This window comes from Echeneis naucrates, chromosome 24, assembly GCF_900963305.1.
Source record: "Echeneis naucrates chromosome 24, fEcheNa1.1, whole genome shotgun sequence".
In the NCBI taxonomy this organism is placed as follows: domain Eukaryota; kingdom Metazoa; phylum Chordata; class Actinopteri; order Carangiformes; family Echeneidae; genus Echeneis; species Echeneis naucrates.
Genome location: NC_042534.1, coordinates 13,264,503 through 13,290,989, shown reverse-complemented (window position 1 = coordinate 13,290,989; position 26,487 = coordinate 13,264,503). Strand labels below are relative to the sequence as shown.

Sequence of the window (26,487 nt, the reverse complement as noted above, 5' to 3'; positions counted from 1 at the left end):
TCAGGTAACCTCGCTCTGCCGTTCTGGAGGCTAATTTCCTCTTGCAGGCCAGTTCTAAGCGCCAAGGCTGGACTGTGTACCTTGGGAAAACATGTTTCTGTTTTGGTTTGGGATGGGCTTTGAATCAGACTTTTCTCTTGACTTAGTCTTGTTAGTTGCAGCCTAAAAAAAGCAGTAGTTGAAACATTTGCATGATGACGAATCAAAGGCCATTATGTTTAGGAGAAATGCATAAGAGTCTTTCTTGCTACTTTAAATATTTAAGGATTTAGCTAATTTGAGAGTTGTATCCTGAAGTATTCTTATACAGTGGACTAGGACATACTCCTGCTTTCATATAAATGCCACTGTGGCCTTTTGTCAGTGGAGCCTGTTGTCAACATTGTGTTAGAAAGATTGGAGAAAGTAGTTTCCTCCTCTGTCTCGGGAGATTTGGTGAAGCAGCCAACAATAAAGGATCTCTTCAAAAGCATCACTGTCCCCGTGTACACCCCTACAACAGCCACTTGCATGGCTGTTAGCCTTGATTACTTTCAATAGATTTATCCCACTTTGTTGATAGGACATGAGCTGGAGAAACATGCTGCTGAGAATGATTTGGTGGTGGTAAACCAACAAGGATGATGAAGCCAACTCCACAGCAGCTCCAGCAGTGACACAAATACACCTTAAGATATCCAGAAGTTATAGTAATGAAGTTATGACTTTCATTTCCCTGACGTTACACAGTGAGTCCAAAATGTCACCCTTTCTTAGATTAAATATATAAAGAAAAAGTATGACAGATGGAAAGTCAGTGAGTCATGTAAGGGAGGTCAAAGGTCAGTTTTGAACTCCCAGCGCTATGAATATATCATCAATGTGCACTCTACATGAAATATTAATTCAAAAATTATTCATCTATCTGTCCCTGTGTCCCAGTTGTGCTGCTCATGACAAATACTCAACGACTGAAATTCCATCAAAAATCTATTTAGACCACCCCCCCACTTAACTAGATTTGAGCACAGATTATAAAGGCTGATCAAAGTCATTATTTATTTGAACTTCAAGGGACGTTCAGGCCGTTCGATTCCCAGTGATGCGACTGTGATCATCATAAAGCGCTTAAGTGGAGGCTGATAATCATATGAAAATGCGGGCTCACAGAAAAGGAGTTTGTCTGACTAAATCGGTGTGTGGCAGCCCAAATAGATGAGACGGGGAGAGGTACACGTACAAAATCATTTTATCTTTTCATCTGTTTGCTTATATCTGATATTCATGGTATTGGGGGATATTTGTGCTGGTATTAATGTTCGTGGAACAACCATCAGGGATGTCCACACGATTATCTAAAACTGTGGAGATGTTCCTGGGTCTCCCTCCGATCCTCTTTAACTCCATCAGCGTTAGCTCTGGGTTCAGCAGATGTGCAGATAATGTCAGATTACACACAGACTGTCAGGCTCTGGTTGGCCGGAGTGATGGATCTTAAAAGAGGATGTAGCGCAGGTTGATAGATTGAAAGGGATAGGGATGTGGATAGTGTTTTGATAGAGGAATAGGTGGAGTCTTCCTGTTGAATTAGAATGGACATTATGGATTCTTATAGATTTGATTTGGTGTTAAGTTGAGGCAATTGGAGCCAGTTATTCATCTTCAGAGGGGCACCACACAAAATATTTCCAGCTCTTCTCACTCACACTGAGAGGAGATGACACTTCTGACAGCCAATTATAGCCGGCCTGTTTCTCCTCTCCTCTTCTCAGCGCTCTGGCCTCTTTTAGTTCTGATCTCACTCTGCTTTACTCCTCTGCTGCTGCTGTTTTTGGGAGAGTTCAGCATCAGCACATTTTGAATCAGATGTCAGCTCGCAAGGCAACAAATGTTGGTTAATACTTAACTCGAGGGTAACGCTTTGCCAAGCACCAGGCTGCCTCATGTCCCTGAATCCTGGAACTGTCAAACTGGGACGTTTGAGTTTAACAGTGATGTGCTGAGTTTAAAAGTTTAACTGGGACATTCAGACAACATGATCCACCAGCTGTGTTCCATTTTACCCGACCGCTACCAATTTCTTGTTTCAGTTTCTTGGCAGTCACCATTAATGCCACTGAAATCATAAGTTTAGATTAATTTTCAGTGTAAAAACGATCCTTTACTCATTGTGAGCTTCATGCTATTTTTAAGACTTGCAGGACATCAAACTGCTGATAACTGGGACTGGATGTTTCTCCCACTTCTTTGATGATTCTACTTTGGCCCGGCTCTATAGTTAACCATTACTATTTTGATTAGATAAATTAACAAACCAGGCAGGGACTGCAAGAGATGTTTTATGATTTGTTATCTCTAATACATCCTCTTCTGTCTTGCTTGCTCTCCTCTCAGTCAACAAAAGATGTAAAGGGATTAAGCCATTGATATTTTAGCTCTGCTTTGGCTCTCTGAAACATGGCAGCGGGTTTGGAGGGGCCGGCTTCTCTGTTTAAAAGGATTTGATGAGTGGGATCCAGTGCTATATCTCTGCCCACCACTCTTTTGAATACATGGCACGTAGCCCTGCATATGATATGCACTCTCTGCAACCCTTCAGAAAACAGTGTAAATGGCGTGCACACTTGATGAAAGTGCCCTTGTTAGAGTGCAACAGGGTGTTGTAACAGGAAGCAGGAGGATAAAGGATAGGGTGAAGGATCAAAGTGTCTCCTAGAGGGCTGTTGAGGAGAAGCTCTGAAAGAAAGATGCACAAGGTTGAAGATCCAGGAGCAACAGAGGACACTGCAGATCAAGCAGCTTCTCCTTTTTGCTTGTTGCTAGGATACCATGCCCTTATTCAGTATTATGGGGTGTGCTTAACTGTGCTTTCTGTGTAGAGTGGTACCTCCTTTAGCGCTGTCTTCCCACGTTTGAAAAGATTTCACATTTTATTAAATTTTTTTGATTTTAAAGATCTTAAACAAGTTCACTCTTGCTCTCACTGGAACGTACATCCATTGTGCGTGTTTTTGTTGCAGCCAGTGGCTTTAAATTTGCTCCATCAAGAAGGAATGTGTAGTGTGGAGCTTTAGGGCCTCTTTGTAGTCAGCAAATGCACAACAAACAAAAGAAGTTGGCATGAAATGGAAGAGGATGAAGAAAGAGGCTATGCCATGTGCTACCAGTTACCAATTCTCCAGATCCAGGCTACATATGGTTCAGTATTTACACAGCGATGAAAGGTGGAACACGACCAGTTTCCATGCAAAAGTTAATAACTGGTCGCTTGGAAAATTGCTGGATGAGATAATAGTATCATAAAGGCCTGCCAAGTCAAATGAAAGCAGAGGCATACAATTGATTCCCGTTGTGTTAATGTTGTATTTACCACAGTCATGGCGCTGCGGTTCACCAAATGAGTGGAAAGGCTGATGGAATAGGGTTTTTTTGAGGAGCCCACATCAGTGGCTGATGAGGGTTGAGAAAGGGAATCTGAGAGATGAGGACAGATGAGAAAAATGGAGGTGGGATTAGAAAAATGGTTGAGCGGTTAAGGCAGGTCCTGTTAAGAAGAGAAAGATGTACAAAAGATGGTGAAATGAGCATACAAGGGGATGGATAAGGTGGAGGAGGAGCAGGTGAGCTGGAGGAGAAAAAAGAGGAGATGATAAAAGAGAAGAAGATGGCACTGATAGGAGGCGCAGCTGGGAAATGGCCTGAAACCTCAGCTGCTGCTTCTGAGAGGTTTAGGGTGGGGAGGGAAGGAGGGAGGGGGGGTCTTAAAAACACATAGAAAAGCCATAAAGGCTTGAAATATCACCGCACAGACAGAGCGCTGAATGAGGACTTCCTGCTGAACCTTCTATACTTTTATGAGGAGGAGGATGAGTAAATATTTCACGATTGAAAGCCTTTTCACCTCCCTTCACATATTTGAAAGTCAAATAATTGCCTCCCAAATCCTTCCATTCATCAAATTGTGAAAATACGTGAGCTCAGAGCATTCAGCCACTGCCAATTGCTGACATACATAGACACTCATGTACACTTTCTTACCAGATTGCAGTCATTCTCTAAATCCAACAAATACAACACCATACAAATCTTAAGTATGGCTGTGCATTTATAGACCTTTGGTGAGTTTTGCAACTGATTCAACTTGGAGTGTTTCCATCTGCTTAAATGTTTTACAACCGTCAAACATCTCTGTGGTAGTCTGAGGTTGACATATTTACAGTTTGGCAGTGAATTATTACCTTGGTCGGAGATATTGAGTGTAATGTTGTGTTTATTGCAAAGCTGCGGATGTTAATAGCTCTTGGGTGGGACCTTGTCTGGCTTTAAATTCCCGGGGAATGTCAATAAGAGGAGCAGGCTGATAGAAAGTTGGATGTAAGGAAACGTGTGCACACCACATTGTCATTATGTCATAATAAAAACAGTGAATTGGTTACATAAGTCAGGCATGGGCGTCTGCGAACATGCCCTGTTGCTGAACTGCCTCATGGGATTCCACAAGTGGAAAGAAAAAATGCGAGAGATGGGTCGAAATAGAGTTCATATTTCATGAATTTGAACAGAGTGAGAGTTGGGCTATTGTACTGTATCTTTCATATCTTCTACGTAGCACTGAGCTGTGTGAATAATTGAAAGACAACAAGTTAAAACTGATAGTGAAGCAGAAATGTATGCTGACATCAGGCTTCAGGTTAAAACGTCAGGCTTGCATCTTTTTGCATATTGCAGTCACACCACATACAGGCAACAAAATCAGTAATGTGTTGCTTGTGTGTATGTCCTGTGTGTATCCTGAGCAGGGTCGCAGCAAACTGGAATGCACCCAGCACATATTGGGTGACAAGGTGTCCACCCAGGCCAGGGCAGCACTCACAGGCCAGACCAGCAGACTAACACATTCACACCTTCGGGCAATTTCCAGTCCCAAATCAGCCGAACTTGCGTGTCTTTGAAAAAGGGAGGAAAACGCTCAGAGGAAAGGGCTCTATCAGCTGAAAACATGGCCTTGTTTGTAGTTTTTAAAAAGAGAGAGACGCAAGGGAATGTTGTCGAGGACAAAGAGCTGGCATATGTTCCTGTTTGCTAATCTGGAGCTTTTACAGTAAGATGATTAGCAGTCTGATAACCCTCCATATATTTAAAAAAAAAGGGGGACATAAAACAGCTAAAGGCTGAGCAAGTTAGCATTTATTCAGTCTCTCTCAAACCCCAACCCTCTTTTTAAAATCGCATTCAGTAAGATAACGTTGGACTCATTTAAAATCTGCGCAGACCACATGTCTCCTCATCCGCCACTGTTTCCTCTACCAGTTTCTGTCAGTGATTTACTGCTGACCTCCTTCTTGTTAGTTAGATCCACTGAGTCACAGGGAGCAGCTGGCCACACAAAATGGAGGCCAAGCAGTTGACCCAACATTGCTGTCCAAGATAAAGTTAGTCCTGCTTGTTTCGATGGTGCTTTTATTGTGAAGGTGACTGAGGAGTTGAAGGTGATGGGTGTAATGCTGGGAAACATCGCTCAGCCTCCGTGCAAAAGGGATGGGCTTTCATTTCTTCTGGCAGGGATTTTGAGCATTAGTCACTTTTGGTGTTGACACATTTAAATTGTAATATCTCACTTCACTGAAAATCTGTGGGCCTGGTGTCTTTCTGTCTGTCTGCAGCTGGTTTCAGTTCACGCTTGGCATAAATATGCGTTTTAAAAAATAAAGCAGAAAACATAAATCTACCGTTATGTTTTTAAGTTCCAAATTTTTGGCACATCGAGAGATATAGATGAAAAGGCTGATGCAGTCAGCCGGTCTGATGACCGTCTCGCTAACTTATGCATTACATATTGATGTTTAAAGACAACTCAGGGATTCATTACACAAAACTTTCCTTTTCTATTGCCCAGTAGCCGGAGTGTTTTCTTCAACCACCTCCTACCATTCAGCAGCTTTGGAATCCAGTGGCGGCCTCAGTTATAATTTTCCTGTCAAAAAAAGTTTGATCTTTTAGCTGGGGAGACACATTTTGCTGTTTTGCAACTCGTTTATGGGACCCAGACTCCAGAAAAACTCTTCAAAGACTGTGGGCTGTCAGATTGATGGGGCTGACAAAATCCTGCCTGCTCAGAGGATGTACCAGACCAAACTGCTTCTGTGACAACCCTGCTGTGTAAAAGATAGCCATGCATTCTAAAGTGGGAAAGCGTGACTTGATGACCAAACGATGGGGTGTCAGGGCGGTCTTGTATAAAATAAAATTACCACTTGATGAGTTTCCATTAGGCTTTATGAAGTATTTATATGCATGTGTGGGTATATGTGTTTGGAAGATGGAGTCTTCATTAGATTGATTCAGGTCAGGTTAACCATCTGGCTATAAACCTCTAGTCTCACTTGCTAATGGAATTTGTCCCTGTGATTCTTCCCTTAGTGTGTGTGTGTGTGTTTGTGTGTGCCCCCTGTGCAAGCTACACTAATAAACCTAATGGCTACAAAGTCAGAGGTGGGGTTTAGGCCTATTAAAAGGATGGAGCACTTCAGCGCTGCATTGGCAGTTATGGCATTGGGACCATGATGATATACCAGCTCGCAGTGTATAATGACATTTAAAGCCCTCCCTGTTCCCTGGACGACAGGATATATATATATATATATAATACCATAATCTGCTCCATCACCCAATCACATGTAAGGTTCTACAGTATAAATGTGTTTAACATTGGCAGCAGCAGTTGTAAATGGCATTATTGCCTGAAGGGTGGAAATGGAGTTGGTGTTTGCAGCAGTGCCTCTTGATGAAGCAGTTCATTAGCTGCAATTAGATGTTTACTGGTGTGATAAATCACTGTTGTGTGATTGGGGCTGGGTTTGGTTGAGCTGCTGCTTGCTTTAATGATTGTATGCTTTGTTGAGCTCTCACACACACCAGGACGGTGTGTGAGAGTCAGCATTGAGTTCCCTTTTTCAACTTTTAGGACTTTCTTATAGCCCAACATCCTACTACATGCTCACTGGACATAATATAGTAATGGAAGTAATACAATAAGTAAAAAAAAAATAATAAAATAAAAAAATTCTTAGAATAATCATGTGGTGTTGGATGACAACCTGTGACTCCGCTGGTAAGTAAAAGTCTCAAAAAGAAAATAAGTGTTTTTATACATATCTTTGTTTCTATTTAACTTCCCTTCCCCCTTCTTCTTCTTCTCGTTGGTGTCGCCTACTTCTGGAAGGTATCAGCCCAGTATGAGGTGCCTGACCTGTTGTGGGTCAGACTCCCTGTAGAGCAGCCCTCACCCCTAAAAAGGAGGTCTGGGACCAAGTGGATCTCAGAAGTGTCTTGCTTTGTGGAAGGGGGGATAGCAGGGATCAGGTTCTCTGACTCCAAGTTTCCCTGTGGCCCAAGCCTCCCAGGTCTCCCAGTCCAAGGGTGGTCCTGTCACATGAGTATGCAGAGTGCTAACGGTACATTGTAATGACAATAACATATGAATTATATCAATTTGTAGTAATGATCAGAATGGCAGTTATTAAACTATTAAGTACGACACCTTTTTACTACTACCAGACTAATATTCTACACACAAATACACAAATACATTCAAAAGTAATAACACAAATATCATGTTGAAAGTGATGAGCATGGTTGATGTATAAAAAAAAACAAAACCTGATACAACCTTATCAAAACATTTGATTAGAAATTCAAAGCAAAGCTTTTAAGATAGATAATGGGAAAATAGTAGTAGGAATAAGAAACTGATTATTTGCATTAGTAAATTATTTAGTTTCATTTTTCACTTAACTCATTCATGCAGTGGTGCAGTTGAGTATGCTACTCTTGTTACAGAAAATGAAAATAAAGATTGCAGCTGTACAAATCTTGAACATTCATCTAATGTTTCCTTTTCTGTAAATGGATCAAAATACTTGTGGACAAAATGGAGGAAGGTAAAATCCCTTGTTAGTTGTTGTTGGTCATAATGTGTAATCATAGCAACATGTGATGAGTCAATGACTGCTCCAACAGCTTATCTTCCGAACAATAATTACCAAACCTGAATGACCACTTTAGAAAAACTGATGACAGTAAGTAAAGCTGAAAATCATCCCATTGTTGAACTAATCAAAGTTCAAATCCAACTGTTAAAAGTCTGCAGCTCGATTTAAAGGTAATGCCGGCGCAGAGCTGTGAAGAGACACACGATGCGGTTGGGCTGAGTGGAGGAGTACTCTACATTTTTCCACAGGTTAATTTGAACTGGAGGCAATTAATCAGACACCTTAGGAATGCTTGGCAGCTGCCATTAAATAGGACATGCGCGAAGAAAATTGACCTCGGTGTGGCTCGTCTCACAGCACAAGAGGAAGGATGGTAACAAAAATAAACAGGAGTCTAGTCTAATGTTTGCTTGTCAGGGCTTGTAAGATTTTCCACCAAAAAGGTCACTGGCATTTATGCTCACTTGACTCTTTCTCTCCGCGGTGTTTCACACCTTTGACTTAAGGTTTTCACACACACACAATAGATGCACATGCTTTTTCCTGTTCTGTGCCTGAAGCTGCAAGGTGTCTCTTGCCGTTATGTTGCTGCTGCCCTTCTACTTCTTTGACGGAGCTTTTATGTCGGTGTGGTTAAAAATAGCCTGATCCTGTGGATGTGTGTTTGTAAGCACCGTGTCTCTGTTTGGATGCGTTACATGAGTGGTTCTCAGAGTCAGCCATATTGGCCACTCCTGGCCAGTAGGTTGTAGAGATTTTGGAGTTGTAAAATAGGTTGCAGTGTGACAGAGATGAGGAGTGCTGAGCAGTCTTCTTCTCTCCTATAGAATGGCCATAGAATTGAATGGTTTCCGTGCCTGTTTCTGTCCTTTCTGCACAGTATCTCTTGTTTCCTTACTGTACGGCTCTCTCTCATGCTCCTGTTTCCCCTCTAATGGCCCCTTTTTCCTGACAACTGCGGAGTGTAAGTGCTGTCGCCCTTGCTTAGATTCACCACATCTCAAAATACTGCCGTCAGGTTGAGTTGGAGGCTATCAATTCAATTCAGCTGTGGCGAGGATGAGATAACTGTCGATCTGGACAGCTCTTACGTAAGATCGCATTCTCTTTGTGGCAATTACTGCGCTAATAACCTTTCAGAGGTTGCTTTTATATATCAGTGCTGGGATAATAGTTGGTAAAGCCCCAGAACGAGCAGTGAATGATTTGTTTCATGAGAGCTTTGCCCTCATGCTGTCAGAAATCCCTCCAGTGTTTCCATGGCCATTACAAGGCTGTTCTTCTGCAGAATTGTTTTTGTTGGGATTTCCTGCATGTTGTCGCAGGTAAATTTCTGCTTGGAAATATAGTCATGCTGAGATTAAGCACCAGAATGAGAGAGATTTTGTCATCATTTGTCATCATGTGGCAAATAGAAGCCACAAGTCAAATCTTGCCTCCTCGCCCTTTCTTTCAGATTTGCATGTGAATGAAATCCGGCGTGGTTATTGTTCACGTAAACATTAATGAAGCCAGTAGATGATTTCATTGGAAAGAAAAGTTGTTTCCACATTACTGAAAGAAGCCCCACTTTGCACATTGCATTAGAACCCGCTTGGCAGATGGAGGCCGATAATAAAGGGGTTTCAGGGTTATACTTATTGAAGGAATGTCCTCTGTATTTACCATCTAACTGCTCACTGTTATGCTCTGCTTACATAAGCACAGCCTTTGCCAGCTCAGCAGTCAGCCAGACAGGCTTTTAATGGAACGGGGAGGTATGCAGATTTATGCAAATTGAGTTGCCCAGGGGGGTTTGTGGTGCTGAAACCGTGGTAACAGGGAGAGGAATGAGGTTAAAGAGGGCCATGGGCTCTGGGAGGACACTCTCTACCCACAATGCCCTCTGGTGTTTGTTTACACACTGCAGTGGGTTGTGGGTTGTGCAAGGTAAAGCCACCCATCTCTTAAGCCTCTTCTGCACAGCCTTCCCTGGGCACCGTGGGACATCATGTGGATGACATGCAGACACCCACAGACAACATGTCTCTGCCTATTATCACGTGGCACAAGTTAAATAGCTGCTGAGCGTTTCGAAATGATTACCGTCAAGTCCCGCTCGCAAAACGAGTCATCCTCAATAATCGTATGACGCTGAAGTATATCTGAACAATGGGGTTTGTGCAGTTTTGCATACTGATATTTACTGGTTGACTGATCCAGAGGAATGCGGTGTCCCATTCATGGATCAGTCGTGATTTATGACCCTTGACCTTCAGTGTTAAGGGGCATGAAGTTTCACTGAGTGTGAGATAGTGTGAAACAGAAAATACCAGACAGAACATATCTGTGCAAGGTTGGGCTAATGCGGTGCAGTACAGCATGCTGTGGACAAAACAATGTACAATGGCCAATTTATCCCCACGTCACTAATCTCTGTTGTGAATACCCTACACATGCACGCATGGATAATAATTAAGGGTGTGGACCAAATATAAGGCAGCCAGCTTTGATTTCTTGGGATTAAACCAAACTGGCTGCCCGATTGCCATTCTTCTAACCTAATCAAAAGATTAAGGTCATAGGGCACCAGCCACGCAAGTGGCGCGATCATCTCAGCTATAGCGCTGCTGTTTGATTCTTGTTTTAGTCAGGCAACTTTACTTTAGCACAAGGTTTTTATGACACATTTTGCTGTTGTCAGTGCCATTGTTATGTTCACAATTATCACAACTTGTTATGCATAAATGACATTGGCACATTAACACTCGGGTTCTCACGTAGACACATTTTCAGCGAGCAGCGCCCGCTCACCCCGAGAGGGTGATGACAGCAAGCAGAGGAGACAAGGGGAGGGTCACCTCACAGGTTGTGTGATAGCAGTAAAACGTGTCTGCTTTACTGTCTGCTGGGATGCTTATAAATATACCAGTTCTCTCTCTTCCTCTTGCTTTCTCATTCTCTTGCCCACTAAGGATGTTGACAAGCAGATCGATATCTAGAAATGAGAGATTTAAACAGGTCTTCAATTTCAACTCAACAAACGTTAACAGTCCCTTGTTCCATTAAAGAGCCCCACCTGATGTCTGCACAGTGTCAAATGACAAGTATGAGTATAATTACATACGTGACATGTCGTGGGTAATTAGATTAAGTCTTTAATGATTCCCTGACAACTCAGTGTTTTGTCCAGATTGTCAGATTGATTTGCATAGGAGGAGCAAATGAAGTTCAGCCTGGATGAATGAAGCAGGAGGCAAGTGAGAGCCCACAGTATTTGTAATGTGTTTACACTGAACTCTTCTGGACAAGGGGAGAACCTTTCCAACTGTCAGAACACACTGCAACTGAAGGGTCTATACTGCAACATGTACTCCATCCTGCATCTGATCTAAGCTCGTTTGCTGTCCAGGTAGGGAAACTTTTTTCCTTTAAACCCACCATAAAGTACATTTGTCTGCCGCCTATATTGGAAATGAAAGCACACATAAGCATGGGGTTGCTGAAATTACTTCTCAGGTCTTAGAGTACTCTAAAAAAGGGGGTTCAGAACCTTTGGAACATTAAAAGTATATCTGATTAGATTAGTTCAAGGTTTCATGACATGCATAGTGTTTCTAATCCATTCCTCTCATGACGTGATTAGGTGATTAGATGCTTTTCCTTCCAGGAGACATCTGGCAATCACGAAGGTAAATGTCATGACTACCTAAACCGGCCTATATTTTCAGGGGCTTATCCAAATATAGACATGAAAGGACCTTTGCACTGCATCAGGTTTTTCAAAGGACCAAGAACCTTTTGAGGTGTTCAGGAACTTTACATTCTATTTGACCAGAGGAAATCAAAATATTGAATTCCTGTCCAGATGCCAAAAAAGGCCCTGATTTAAGGATAATCCTCTCTGACTGATCAGTTCTCTTCTCAGATACTGCACTATTTTGAGAATCAAACTTTGGCTTTATGTTAGGCCTGGAACTAATGGTCATGTTCATTATCGACTGATCTGCTGTGTAGCTTCTCTATTAATAACATACACCATGAAATATTGGATAAAAATTTCTAATTTATGTATACAGTTTGTAGTGTTGGAGTTGTGACCGCTTTAAACTATAAGTTGGGCCTATTTCCCACAAAAAGTGCAGAAGACAATATATCAGCTTTAAATATAATAAAGAAAAACCATGCAAGCTTGAAGACGAAAAAGCCTGTATCGTTGTCATTTTTTGCTTGAAAAGTGAAGCCATTCTGATAAATGTTTTAGTAAACATGTTATCTTTAAATCCATCATCTATTTTTTTTTTATTTTTTTTTTATATATATAAAAAAATAAACACATTGTCTCAGATGCTGCCGAGTCAGAAGATATTCAGTAAAGAGGAACGGTAGATTTAATATTTTACCCAAGACAAAAAGAGAAAAGTCGACAGGTCACAACTGAAGTAATCCTCGTGTTGGTTAACACACAGCTTCAATCATTTGTGTGTGGCCAAAGTCCCATCACAGCCTATCAGCTCTTGGACTACGCACGGCTCTGGTATTCAAGTTAAATTCAAATATTTATGTCAAGGCGAAAATCTCCTCCAGAGGTTGTGTGTATTTCACACACAGGAGTGTCCACATGCTGTGTTACTTAACCACAGTGGGAGAAGGAATTCAGTACTGAACTGGACCTGTTTGTCAGTAAGATGTGCTCGCCTTTGCTAAACAAACGGCAAATGATTAAATGCTTTGTCCACCTGGTCAATGTGTAATAATTGTTGGAAGCCACAACAGCTCTTTTTAAAGTGTAGTCCGTTTTGGCACTTTAACTTTAACACTAGTCACTCAGTGTGGTGCGTCGCTCTTCAAGCATAAATTGACGCAGGACTGTTATCACAAGCAAGATTCACATGCACATGAAAAAGCATGTTATTTTCTCCCAAGAGGATACTGCACGCTCGCCCACATATACACGTACACATAGCAGAGTGTGTGGGGAGGTGAGTCGCTCCCTCTCCTTCAGAGCGAGTGCCATGTCCTGTCCGATGGGTTTAGCTCCCCTCCAGCTGATGAGCCAGTCCAGCCTTTGAAGCCCTTCCAGGGCCCCATGGTTTACGTGCTTGGGTTGCCAGGTTCTGCCATTCCCCTCATCAATGCAGCATGGGTGCCCACTTAAGATGTTCCTCTGTGCTGCTGTTGGCCAGCCTGGGCAGAGAAGGCGTGACACACATGCAGTGCATACACACTCAGTGAAGTGTTTCAGGTACAGATAGAATTACCAAATCCATACATGGCACGCACAAATAATGGATGTAACCTGTTTTGTTTTTTTGTTTTTTTTTTTAATTGCTCTGTGGCAGTGTGTCCAGGATTCTAATATAGCTTTAGGTAAATGTTATGTGGCCAAACAGGTTTCGGTTAACCTCACTGTTTAGGCCTGGGACAAAGCTTCATTCCTTTAACGTGGTGTTATGCTACCTATGAATCTATGTAGCCATCATGCAGCTATTTAAGACATTTTTTTACATGTTGTTTTTTTTTTGTTGTTTGTTTGTTTTTTGTTTTTTTATGAAATAAACTTGAAACATAAATGTCGCCTGCAGGTAGTGAAGTTGGCTTTCATTAGCTACATCGTTTATTATCAAAAATACCAAACACTTGATGATTTCTTCAATTTGAGGATCTGTTGTCTGTGAATCTTTGGGTTTGGTGGTTGTGCCTGTCTGCGTCATGTTTCTTTTCCCCTCCCTTTTTCCAATGTTTAAGGTGGGCCTCATTGATTCCATATGCTCTGGAGTATTTGAAAGTTGCTTGTTAATGGAGATGTTATTCTATGATAAATTGCACTTTCTGTAGTTGCCGAGGTCAGGTTTCACAGAATTCATTGTATTTTTTTTTTATATGGGTGTTGGTGCAGAGAAAGCGACTGTTTAGACTGTTTCTGCTCTTTCTTCAACATCTTGAGGTAATTGACCCAACCTCTTGCCTTGCGTACATACACAGACACACTCACACACAAACAGATGGATTTTAAAAATCCCCTCTCTCAACCCTAACCCTGCTTGCTGCCTCCACCCTCCCACACACATACACACACACACACACACACACACACACACACTGAGTCAGCTTAGACACCAATGCATCCCACATGCACTCACTATCGTACAAATGCTGCACAAAAGCACTCATTCATACTCAACGCACACTTACACACATCACTGAGAGAATATCCATGTCTCTGTGCTAAAACGCAGTCCTACAGCTGTGAATAGGAGATGAAAGCCAGGGCCGAGCCAGGAATAATAAAAGCAGAGTGATTTCATTGCACTGCAGGCTCCACAAAAGCCAAGGGATCGGGCTTGAAAACATTAGGGGATTCCAAAACCCAGGCCTTCTAAACTATACTATTTCCCCAAAGCTATTTTGATGTAGCTAAGGCTTTGGAGTCAACAGTGTGGAGACTGGCTCTGTACATTCCTGCCAATATCAGCTCACTCTGCCTTGTGAACATTTAAATACATGTTTAAAAAAAAGAAAAAAAAAACAAGCCACCATAATTGTTGCAACAACCCTTTACCAGCATGCCTTCGTGCTTTCCGTCTATACCTCTGCTCCTTAAAGAGTGCCCTTCTTTGACCTCCAATAAATGCAATGTCGCCTGATTGCCCCTTACTGGGAGTTGAAATGTATACAGGGAGGGCATGACAAAGAAAGCAAATGTGGAGGGGGAAAAGCAAAATGTAAGAATGGGAATTGAAAGTCTCATAAAACACTTTAAAATCTAAAAATATGTTAATAATAAATATCCCTTTAAAAGCTGTCAGCGTTTTTCTCTATTAACCCATCAAATTACAAAACACATTCAGCTGAAAATGTATTTATTTCATTTTTCCACAGTGCCACTGGTTTCAGTAAAATCTTCCATTTTAATCACAATTTTTTTTATTTCCAGCATAAACATATGGGCACCTAAAATGTCTCAGATCCCTCTGACACCACCCCCAGCTTTTTTTTTTTTTTTTTTTCCCCCCACGCTCAGCACCAAGTCCATCCATTCCAACAGAATACCCAAATCTTTCTATACTTTCCTACTTACTATGTTAAAAGAAAAGGAGAAATACAGCACCTGGACACTGCAGCGTTTGCCAAATGTTGCACAAACATGAGTCAGATTTCATCTCTTGGGGATTAATAACTGCAGCAAGATGGCATATGCGGGATCAACTCAAAATAAACTGCAGTGCCAAGGTTCATTGCCATTGTCTGTTGTGGACAACATGGTCTATTGACTGACAGGAATAAGCTCCAGCAGGAGTCTGCTACACAGCCGATATTTATTCATCTTCAACAGCTTATCTGTTTCCGGGTCATGGGGAGCTGATACTTAGCCTGTGTTTTCCACTTTGGTTGATTTTATGGTTCTGGTCATTTCGTGGGATTTGTTGACACCAAGAAAAATATAAAGTTTTAGTACTTGGATTTCGATTCTCGCAGTTTTCCAAGAAACTCATCAAGCGGCTTTAACAGTCGTTACTCTTTCCTCCAACACAACAACCCTCTCACGCAGTCTTAGCACTGCAGTTGTTTTCATTTGCATTTTGGACAAAGAATTGTGCCTCATTCCAGAAGCTGTAAAACCTGCAGACAATGTGTAATGTGTGCAGAGTAACTGTGGCGTTGTGCAGAAGAAGCTGTGATGGACAGATGGGTGTGAGGCATTTAGAGCATTGTACAAAACAAAGAGCCAGTGGAGGTCATTACCTTTGAATGGTCACACACACGCACACACAAGTTTTTGGGGAGCTTGTTTAATTTATTTATTCATTTTTAACAGTGACTACACAGGTTTTTTTTTTTTTTTTTGTTTTTTTTTTTTTTTGCCAATCTGTTAAGTTCATGAATTGGTCAGTCTCTCAAGAGTAGAAAAGGGAGATAGTGGGCAGAGCAGGTGAAGTGGAGGGGTGCAATGAAACAGAAAGAGGGGGAAACGGGGAGAGGGGCAGAGTTAAGGAGGGAGTGGCTGCTGGAAGTGGGTCACAGTGGCACTGACGTGATGAGAAGTGATGTGCAGAGAGGGGGGATGGACTCGCACCACTGTCTGCGTCACCTTTTGTCCCGCACACACACACACAAACACACATGCTCTCAGATTAAGACGCATCAGCTCAATTCACTGGGTAAACAACACTTGTACGGAATTGAAAATAGCTTACTTTTGCATTATAGCCACAAGGTGTTCTTTCTTCTCACCCATGCTATTGTTTAGTGCTTAGTCGGGCATTTTTTACTTTCCTACATCTTCCCTGCACCTTGTACTCACTTTATCAGCTCTTAAGATCACATTCAGGTTATGCATAAGTAATAATATCCTCTCTGTCGGTGCTTGTAGTGTATAAAAGAGTAGATGCCGAGCTGACTTTTGCAGGGTAATTATTTTGGCTCAGTTTGCGATCCCTCTATGATGTGTAGCTTTTCCTCCTGCTTCATGGAGAAGCGTCGATGGGCCGGGGGGGGGGGGGGGGGGGGGGGGGTTGTGGAGCCGGAGGGGTGGAGAGGATAAAAGGGTGAGGGAGTGGCAGGGGAGCCGGGGAACAGTTCAATTGCCCGACCCTTCTCCCACCAGGATGGAGACAGAGCCAGAGCTGGGTGTTAAAGAGAGGGGGCGAAGGGCTTCTCCCTGCAGCTCTGTGTGTGTGTACTCTGTGTGCATGTGTGTGCGTGCACGCGTGGGAGGTGTTTATGCATGTTTGGTGTTCCTGTGAATGTTCCCACGGTGAGCTGCACGTTTTTTAAGCAGCACCACTTAATCATGTCATGTGTGATGCTGAAGTGATACGCTCTGAGACTTAATGTAACCCCTTCTAACACATCAAAGGCTTAACACTGGGGAGAGGAAGGGAGAGATGGTGCTGTGGTAAGAAAGGACGCTCACGGCAGTGGGATTCCTCACTCTAGGCTAATTTAGGGGTTCTCTAGTCAAAGAGGGTACATCTGAGTAATTTATCTTTGATTGCTTATCTTCATTTTTATTTGATTAGATCTAAGGAGATTAAAAAATAAGCCTGACAGATTTGCATGACTTTTGAGTTTATTGGATTACTGATGGAGATCTTCATCTCATCTCTGTAAGAAATATACACGCCACTTTGGGGGCAAGGCAGTCAGCATTCATTTTTTTTTGTCCTCTCTGTCTTTCTGGGGCTTCTCCCTTTGTTTTTTTTTTTTTGTTTTTTTTTTTTTTTGTGTGTTGATGATGGCTCAATGCTGAGGAACCTTCATCGTAATCGGCTTGAGATCTGGCTGCAGGTTAGCCGGCAGATGAATCCAGATTAGAGGGTCACAGGGCAGGAAGAGAGGATTACCAGTTCTGGTCACTCCAGCCTCCTCTTGTATCTGTCCGACCAGCCAGCTGACAACACTGTCTGAACCGACTCGCCTATAAAGTCCAAGTGCTGGTTCCTGCATGGTCCACTGACCTATGTCTGTTCTGTTCTTGGAAAACACTTCAATTGTGCCTCTTTAACCTGGAAAAAATAGAAAACCTGTTTACATTCTGGTGGTCAGTAATCTGACTTCCCATCTACTACTTGTTTGGCATCAATGTGACAGTGTTTTTGTACTGATGGTGAAGTGGGAGGACAGGCTGCGAACTTCACAGCTAATCTGCTGCTCAGCTGCTGAAACTTATTTATTTATTTTAGCATCATCTTCACTGTAAGTCTTTTTTTTTTTTTTTATCCACTGTTTTGGCTGCAAGACTCATGCTATACTGACCTAGACAAACCTGCACATTTTAAACATAAGGTCACATTGGATTTCTATGAGAACCTCATGCTAAGAAGGATGTTTATTGTGTGTGCTAAATTGGTTTTGCTCATTCTTACCCAATTAAACCTCGTTCTCATTAAAGACTGCCAATACCTTAAAGCTAATAATAACCAGCTTTTTGGAAATGTTCTCAACACTCATTTATGGGTGAAACAAGGTTTAAGTTGTTATTTTGGCTTTGTGTCATTTGGAAATAACAAGTCATTGTGTGTGTGTGTGCGCGCGCTTGTGTAGTAGTATCCCACAACAGTGACTCCTCATTTACATCTTACTCAACCTATCATTTTCATCAGCAACCTCCCCACTGGCTTTGTTACATCTCCACATCACCATCTCTACTCTCTGTGCTTCCACTTAGAGAACAAAATAAAATAAAGCTGTGTGCACAGCGGTGTGCTCCTCACTAGCTGCTGGAGTGCAGTTCCTGTGCATAGCTCTGCTTTGATCTCACTGTAAATTAAACATGCCTTTTTAGATAACAGGCTTTGTGCCACCTACTGAGTCAAACTGTACCTCCACTCTTCACACAGCTGCTGTCCCTGATCTGAACCCCGTCAGGTTGACTGATGTTAACACAGATTTCATGCTTTATCGGGAATGCGCTGCATTTCTGTGGAGCAATTAGGCCTCAGTGATGCATACTGTCAGGTCTGTACACTATATGAAGAGATTTGTACCAGATATTTATAAAAAAAAACCAAAACAAAACAAAACTGTGAAATCTGTTTCAGGAAAATGGAGTTACAGGAAAATGTGGACTAAACTGGGAAATGGCCCAGCCAAGTACAGAGGTCAAAAGTTAGGTCAAGCACAGCTAATCTGGGTGGGAACACTCGGTGCTTGACCTTTGACGTTCAGCTACAACAAGTTTTTAAGCACATGAAGATTTTTCTCAAGGTACTAAACACAGTGGAGGGATTTGCACCACTTGTGACATTGTTTCACTGATAGTCCAAAGCACCAAATTCCAGCAGAACTAAATGCATGTATTCACTGTTTTATACATTTAGATGTAAACATGGGGTATCTTCATGTTTTGTTTTTATTTATTTATTTATTTTTAATAAAATTTTGTCAGACAACCTTCTACGTGAATCATACGTGAAACTGCTCATCTGGTGAGTGCCCTGAATGTTTGGGTCTCTCAAAGTGCACAGCAACCTCTTGTTTGTGGGCTCGGTCTGCTCCAGTTGCCCTGCCTGCCTGTTTTCTGCTTGAGGTCTTTTAAATGCTAATCAGCTTTCCGCCCCTCTCCTTTTCAGATTCCTCCTCAAACTACATCAGGCAACTGGAGACGAAAGTGCGGATCCTGGAGGACGACAACAATAAGCTTCTCTCACAGGTACACAAATGTGCATCACTCTCCTGTTTCTTCCCTGCTGTCAGTTACAGACATCTGTTCGCCGCTTCCAGTACTATTTGAACTTATACCCCCACTGCACTCCCCTTGTGCAACTTTAACTCACCGAAAGACATGTGATCGGCAGCTGTGTGAGATGAAGTGGTTGCCTGATGCCTCTCTGAAGCCACCCCCTCACAACAGTCTGTCTGTTTGTTGGAGAGTATGTTTACCCATGTTTAATTCATGGGGAGTCAGTAAGCTTCAGTCGCAAGCAGTGATGTTAGCCCCCGAGGGGAGCTGTGGGAGTGGAGGAGAGATGAGAGGAGGAAAAAGAAGGGGAAGGAGGCATTAAGTGACGGAGACAGAATAAAACATCTCCCCAAAAGTTGACCTTTTTCTGACTTCTTTCAAATTTGGAGGATGGAGGGCTGAGTTCATGGAGGTGGGTGTGTGAGAAAGAGGGAGGCTAGGTGGGGAGTTCTGGTCTGCTTCACTAAGAGTTCGCAAGTCACTCAGATTTTAGACACACAGAAACGTATGAATTTGCCAAGTGTGATAGACTCAGCATTATGGCTCTTTGATTATTGGTAAACAGCATCAAGTGTAGATATCAAACTTGTCTTTTGTTTTCTTTCTGTTCCATTGTAATGTTTTATTATGTGATTCAGTTTCATTGAATGCACATCAGGCTACAAATTCAGAGTTAAAAAGGCTTTTCCATTCAAAGCTTTTATTCTTTTTTTTTTTTTTTTTCTTCTTCTTTTTATCTGATATCTCCTCTCCCAATTATCTTCCAGCAGATTCGCATGTGGGCAGAAAGTGTAGGCTGATACGAAACCTAAATGATCCTCATAGTCCTTAAGTGCTACAATTAGGTGCAACATTGTCTCACAGCAGTCAAGACATGGAATATGAATCTGTTTCCTGAAATATAATATGCTTGGTTTTCTTTTCCTGCCACGATTCTGTTTTGATCTTTACTTATTTATTCACAACATTTAGCTGCCAGTAATCAAATAATAAACCAATGCACCATTATGTTTTTCTCCCTCTAGGCCTATAGCCGATATAGCTTATCACAGATACAGACGAAAAAGGTAACTTTCTGAGATGCCACTGTCTGTTGGCCTCTCTGCTTGTCAGCCGGTTTAACCTCTTTTGCCTTTCCCCTCTTTTATGTGTCTGGTGGTGGGACTTTTCAAAGCTTTGAGCTTGTTGCTTTTTCTTAAACAGAGGGTGGACACAATGAAAGGAATGCCTGTACTGTGTAACTATAGAGTGAACTCAGTTTCAGAAACGGCTGAAAATGAAATATTCAGCTCACGGAGAGAGTCGCTGAATCAACTTTATGATAATGTTGATGAACAGAAATACACGTATTCACATTTTGCTGATTGATACCAATCTTTTAGTGAATATGAAACCATAGAGAAGAGCTAGATTATGTTAGCGTAGCATTCAAAATCTGTAGTCAATACCCAATCTCTGTATCCTGAATGTATGAGGTTGGAAACGTACTATATCTTGCTGTGATCTCACATGATAGGCATAAAAATAATACATTTATTTCACATAAAAAAACATAAAAAGAACATAAAAAAATTGTTTCGTATAAAACAAAAACAAAACTAGTTATTATATGTTGACCAGAAGATATTTTTACTTCTTGTTTCTAACTAACAGGCTGCCTGCTCTAAATTCATATTTATCACAATGATAAAGATTCTTTTCATTTCTGGCAAACAAGGTTTTCCCCAAAATATCAAACCATTAAAAAAAAAAAAAAAAAAAAAAAATATGTTCATTATAGCGTGGTGCTGGATCTAAAAATTTATCTGGGATAATACAATGCAGTACGACAAAGTGTAACCTCCAACATTACCACCAAACTGAATCAGCTCTCTGACACTGCGTTCACGATATGCACAAAGGCATTCGATTGCATTACTTTGCTAAGGTCCTGCTTCTGTGTCCAGTCCTGTGCTCTGCTAGCATGCTGTGCTAACGAATGAACACGGGTGACCCTGTTTGTATGTGACCTATATTGGCCAGAAAGTCTTCCTCTGCCCTTGGAGCTTCAGTCAGTGTGTTGGTACGAGGTAGCTCAGGTGAATGAATGCTACATTGTGCTTTGGTGCATAAATGACACACTCTTGTCTTTGCTGATCGGGAAGTCTGGTGGGCTGAATAATTTAAGATTCAGAGGCAACCCAGGTGGAACTGGGCATCCATAATACATGGCCAACAACTGGTGCAACTGAGCAACGAGGGAACATTTGTCTGAAGTTCAGAAACATCTTAACAGTTGTGTCATTAATAAACTGTGATATTTTTTTAAAAAAACGATGTTGGTAAATAATGAAAAAGCCTTTTTCCAGTTTATTGTTTAGCCTGGCTCTTATACAATAGCTGCTTACTGATGTGGCTGAACGCTAGCAGGTGGCATTATTATAATGAATTAGTTGCCTCACTGGACATATTGCCTAACTTCCTATGTTATGAAACCAGTTCAGTGAAACTTGCGTTAAGCCCGAAAGAAACAATAGCTGCTTATCGCAGGAATGTTGACCCTCCAAACAAACTTGGCTGAAGGCTTTTACTGTACCAAATGGACAAGAGAGGGAGTTGTCAACATGCTCCCACAGCAGAAATGAAAAAAGTCCTACGCAACACAGGTGTAAACACAATGAGAGAGCACACTCTCACTCAGACATGCTCACCCACATGCAATGTCTTTCAGTTGTGACTTATCTCTGTTAATTCACAGAAGTATGAGACAGTCTGACGCTTCCCACATGTTCGCTGCCACATGAATATTAACAATTAAGAGCTCAGTCTGTTGCTGCGACTGGAATGATTTGTCTGACAGTCAGGCCACCTGAAGTCATCCAGTGGTTGGGGACTGCAGTAGAGTCCAGCAGACATTAATGATGACTGAGGTTAATGAACTGTGGCTCATTCATTGGCACTGATAACATGACCAATTAATCAACTGAGAAAGTATTACATCGACTCAAATAGACAGAGCGGACTGTTTACTTCCTGCTGCTGTGTCAGCGGCTTATATAGGGGCCATCTAAACGCTGGATATTCTTCAGGCTCTTTTAAAGCCACGGATCTTTAATTTTACGGTACGTTCAACAAAAATAATGTTCACTCTATTTTCCCGAGCTGGTTCCCACGGGTACCTTTCAGAAAGGCTCCTTTTGGAGCAATTACTTTTTGCGACTGCATAGCCAACTTTAGGATTAACAGCTGTTTGCAAAAGCTTCTGCCATCATTGCATCTGCAACATTAGCAATTTTAATCCGCCCTCTGAACAGCACAGTTTGGTGTGGGAAATTGATGTTATGAGCCAGCGGGGTTGGGGATAGCTGGTTAGCATGCTAACATGCTGACAGTTCAAGAAAGGAGCTAATAAAGTAGAATAGCTTTGTTTTGCATTATATGTCACATATATTGAAATTACCGGTGCTGCTCCCTTGTGGTCATTAGAAATCTGAGAGAATAAGAACAAAATTGTATACATCTATCTAAATTATATTTTCACAATTTTATGCTGGACAAACCGTGCTGAAATTGTCAGGCCGAAGCTGAAATTTGTAACAACAGTCGATTCTACCTGAGAGGGAAACTAAAATATTTCTTGTATTAGTATTTTAAAACTTGTTGGTCCTAGTGTTTTAAATAATATGAATCTAGTGTATATATACATACATATAAAATATATGATATTAAATATTGGCTGTTACAGAGCTTGCTGCCATCCCCTCTCCCCTTTAGTCAAGAAAGCATAACCCTAGCACCTCATAACTCAAGAAGGAAATGGCGCGTGGCGTCCACAGCTTCTCCTAGTCAGCACCAAGAACACTGTGATGGATGGGCCAGAGGAGGCCTCTGAGTTTTAGCCACAAACACTGTGGATGACCTACTCTCCCCAGCTGTCTGGCGAACAAATAACTTTGTAAGTCTCAAAGGTCGAGGTCAGCTCAGGGAAGGAAGCAAAGTTGGACTCATGTTGGTTTGTTTGTAAAACTTGACCGAGCATAATAGGCATCCTCATTTTATGATGAAAACTCTTTCAGGCGATCTCACCAGGTGCCCTTATTGTGATTGTGTGTTTATGTTCTGCCTCCAGGTGCAGTGCATAGTGTGGTGACAGACACAAACCCTGGAGAAATGAAATGTTAGCAAAGGTACAGAATTGCGGCCATGAATATGAAAACCTAAAGGGTAGATCAAGACGTGCCAGGGGAAGGATTGGGAAATGTCAGAGGAACACTAACAGGATACTGAGCTGGAAGAGGAGAGGGCGGAGATGTCAAAAGACAGAGGCGATGAGGTGAATGCTGATTGTGTGCAAACTGCATGTCAGGGTTACACCTGAGTCTGACTCAAAGAGAGATAATACAGACGCAGACAACACAGCACAATGTCCATGCATTCATAGACGCACACCCAAAGCTCATTTGGCTATTTATAGCCGAGGCTCTCAGGCATCACGTGTGTTTACACACCATGCCGCGCACAGAGGGAACATTAGTGCGTGACATGAGAAATGTCATAAGGAACAGCGGTGTCGCCGTGTTCCTGCCCACAGAAAGAGGCAAGGCTGGTTACTGCCCCCAGGAACCTGTGGTCTTTGGCTGCTAATGAGGACAAATCTTAGGAACACTGTCCCTGCAAAGTCCCTTCAGTGAGCCACAGAATCATCCAGCATCAGCGCTCCGCAGCGTCTTTGCTGTGGAAGACCAAAACAAATAAAAGTCAGCTTTGCAAATGAAGTAGTTAAAGCAATGGTGCCAGAGTGACTGCAAGAGTGCAGGCAGGTGTCAGTGTAGGAGGGGGGCCAAACCACAGCGTCCTTAATGAACCATCACTGAGGATCTAAATATACTCAGTGGAGCCAGACTCAAACATTGGCAGACATTAGCCTCTGCAGATATTTTCATCGACGTATATAAAAAAAAAACAAAAACAAAACAAAGCAAACAAGCAGAAAAAAGATGGCATAAAAGAGCAGCGCAATTTTTTACTGGAAGAATTTTCATGAATTTCTGACTTCTTATTGGTAAATATGCAAAATAAAGTTTCGATAATGTTTCCTGTTCAAATGTAGCTGTTGCATTTCACTTTGCCACTCTCATCTCTTTTTGTGGATTATTGGGTTCATCTCTAAAATCTCTTTACTCACATGTAGAACGTGGCCAATAAAACCAAGCCAACAGTTAATAATAACACGTGAGCTGCACAGAAATGCCAAATTTATATTTGGAGGTATAAAATATACCAATTCTAAGTTGGGTTCTGCTTGTTTTTGGTGAAATGCAGTCTAAATAAGGAATATCAGCCAAAAAGCGCTGTGTTAGTCTGAACCTAAAATTAGGTAAGTTGCGATTCAGAATGTGCATTTTAAGATAACTGCAATATATAGCAAGAAACTAATATTGATTTTTGGATCAGGTATCGATGTAGGTAACTAATGATGATGAGTCCTTTAAAGTAAAGTGATTGCTAAGCTCCAAAACTGATTGAAAATGACACTTTGCCTTGTATGTTTGCACTTGATTTTGTCACTGGATCAATAATGCTGATCATGCAGGGAGGTGGTTATGTTGGCCTTTCTACTTGATATACCTCTATAGCCTTATCTCTTTTTTTGTCTGTTTTTTTTTTTTCCCTCTCTTGTTTGTATGTTTTTGTGTGCGTTTGTCCCCAGCAGTGTAACCCAGGTGACCTTCGTGCCCTGAGGAAGGGAATGACCCTGTACCACTCCGAGTCCCAGCTGTCCTCACTGCCCCAGCGCCAGGAAGCCATGCACATGGTCAGTACCCAGAGGGCTACACACGCACAAACACAGACCCACAACAAGAAGGATGCCCTCACCGAAGACTCACATTGACACACACACACACACACACACACACAGGGGTGGCCACTCATACCTAACCACTTGAGTTTGTGTATAACAAATGTGGTTATGCGTAGAGACAGGGTTTAGTTGCACACAGACACACACACAGCTAATTGTAGGGAGGGGTGTACCGGAGCCTCCACAGTAGAATCATGTCAAGTCAGCTCTAATTCACTTTACTGCTAACTCTCCAATTATATCTCCACAGGCAACCTCACTCTAACTGTAACACATGACGGGAAGTGAAAATACACACACACACACACACACACTTCGGAGGCAAGGATGAGAGGTGGAATAAAAAAATAACTTCAAGGAGGGAGGGCATGAGGGGGACAGGAAAAGAGCACGACTAAGGCTGAGATAAGACAGGAAAAATGAACAGGAGTCGGCCTCTTCTGGTCTCACTCCTGCAGCCTGGCCCGCTAACCCCATCCTCCTCCCTGAAGCCTGTTTGAAACAAATCCCGCTATGAAAGCAATAACTCTCAATCCAGCGTCACCTGTTAGCTTGCCAGTGTCTGGGCAGGAGAGGCTGGATAATTGTTTTCTGCCCACTTAAGGAAGGTCAGAGTCAGGTTATACCACTGCCTAGGGGACTCAATCTTCCCCTTGTAAAAATCAATATTTTGTTTTCATCACAGGCCTAGTGTGAGCCAACTCGCCTCTTTTAAGTTTGTGGGTCAAACCCATCTCCCTCTTGAGAGGCGAGCACCATTCAATGGAATCCATTAGCCTTGACTCAATGAAAGGTCTCTACCTGCAGGAGGATGGATAAACTGTAAATTATCTTGACGGTTGTCTCGACCCTGTGGCTTCACATGAAACAAAGTCGCGATGGTGACTACTCCTGGGGGTACTTGAAGGCACTCCAGGGGGTTTGTGAGGTTTTTTTGAAAATACATGTTAAAAATGGCATCACTTCAGAGGACTTGGATTGGATTTCAGTTTGTCAGTTTAAAGAAGTCCAGACGTGTTGCCTTGTTGCGACTTTATGAAGTGCGATAAACATTAAATCTTTGATGGGTAATTGGTAGAAAATGTGTCAAAACAACACAAAGTGCATTTACAAGGGATTGTGTGCAGGGCTGTTTGTCAGTTTGGAGCGATGGAGTCCTGTGGTCTCTCTGAGGCAGCCAGGCTCAGCAGGCTCACGATATGATTCTGGCAAATCTGAATAACTATTTCCTCTGATTCATGTCCTCCTCCTATGATGGCTTTGTTGTCGTGACAACTCCATGGATATGATAATATTAGTGAAGGGGCTGAAAGATGCAGAGGATGAGAGATGATGGGCAAACTGGACTTCAGCTGCGTGTACCCATCCTCCTCTATCAGCTCACCCCTCCTGTTTCATCCTTTGTCTGTTTTCCAGGCCCTGTTTTAGGTCAGTCGGTGTGCACGATACTGTCAGATAGAGAACAAGTGATAAAGATGAAAAGAAAAGATGGATAGGGAGAGAAAGCAGCC

At 42.1% G+C, this 26,487-nt stretch overlaps 1 protein-coding gene across 5 annotated transcripts in view; it reads left to right on the top strand.

Moving 5' to 3' along the window:
- Positions 1 to 26,487, top strand: part of ccdc85cb (coiled-coil domain containing 85C, b) — a 41,203-nt gene that overhangs the window by 8,664 nt on the left and 6,052 nt on the right. For 2 of the 5 annotated variants that reach the window (XM_029496012.1, XM_029496011.1), the window contains 3 exons: positions 19,025 to 19,104; positions 20,160 to 20,201; positions 24,824 to 24,928. In XM_029496012.1, coding sequence (XP_029351872.1) covers positions 19,025 to 19,104; positions 20,160 to 20,201; positions 24,824 to 24,928 — 227 coding nt within the window. The remainder of the gene's footprint in view (positions 1 to 19,024; positions 19,105 to 20,159; positions 20,202 to 24,823; positions 24,929 to 26,487) is intronic. The other 3 variants (XM_029496013.1, XM_029496015.1, XM_029496014.1) reach the window with 3 other exon arrangements.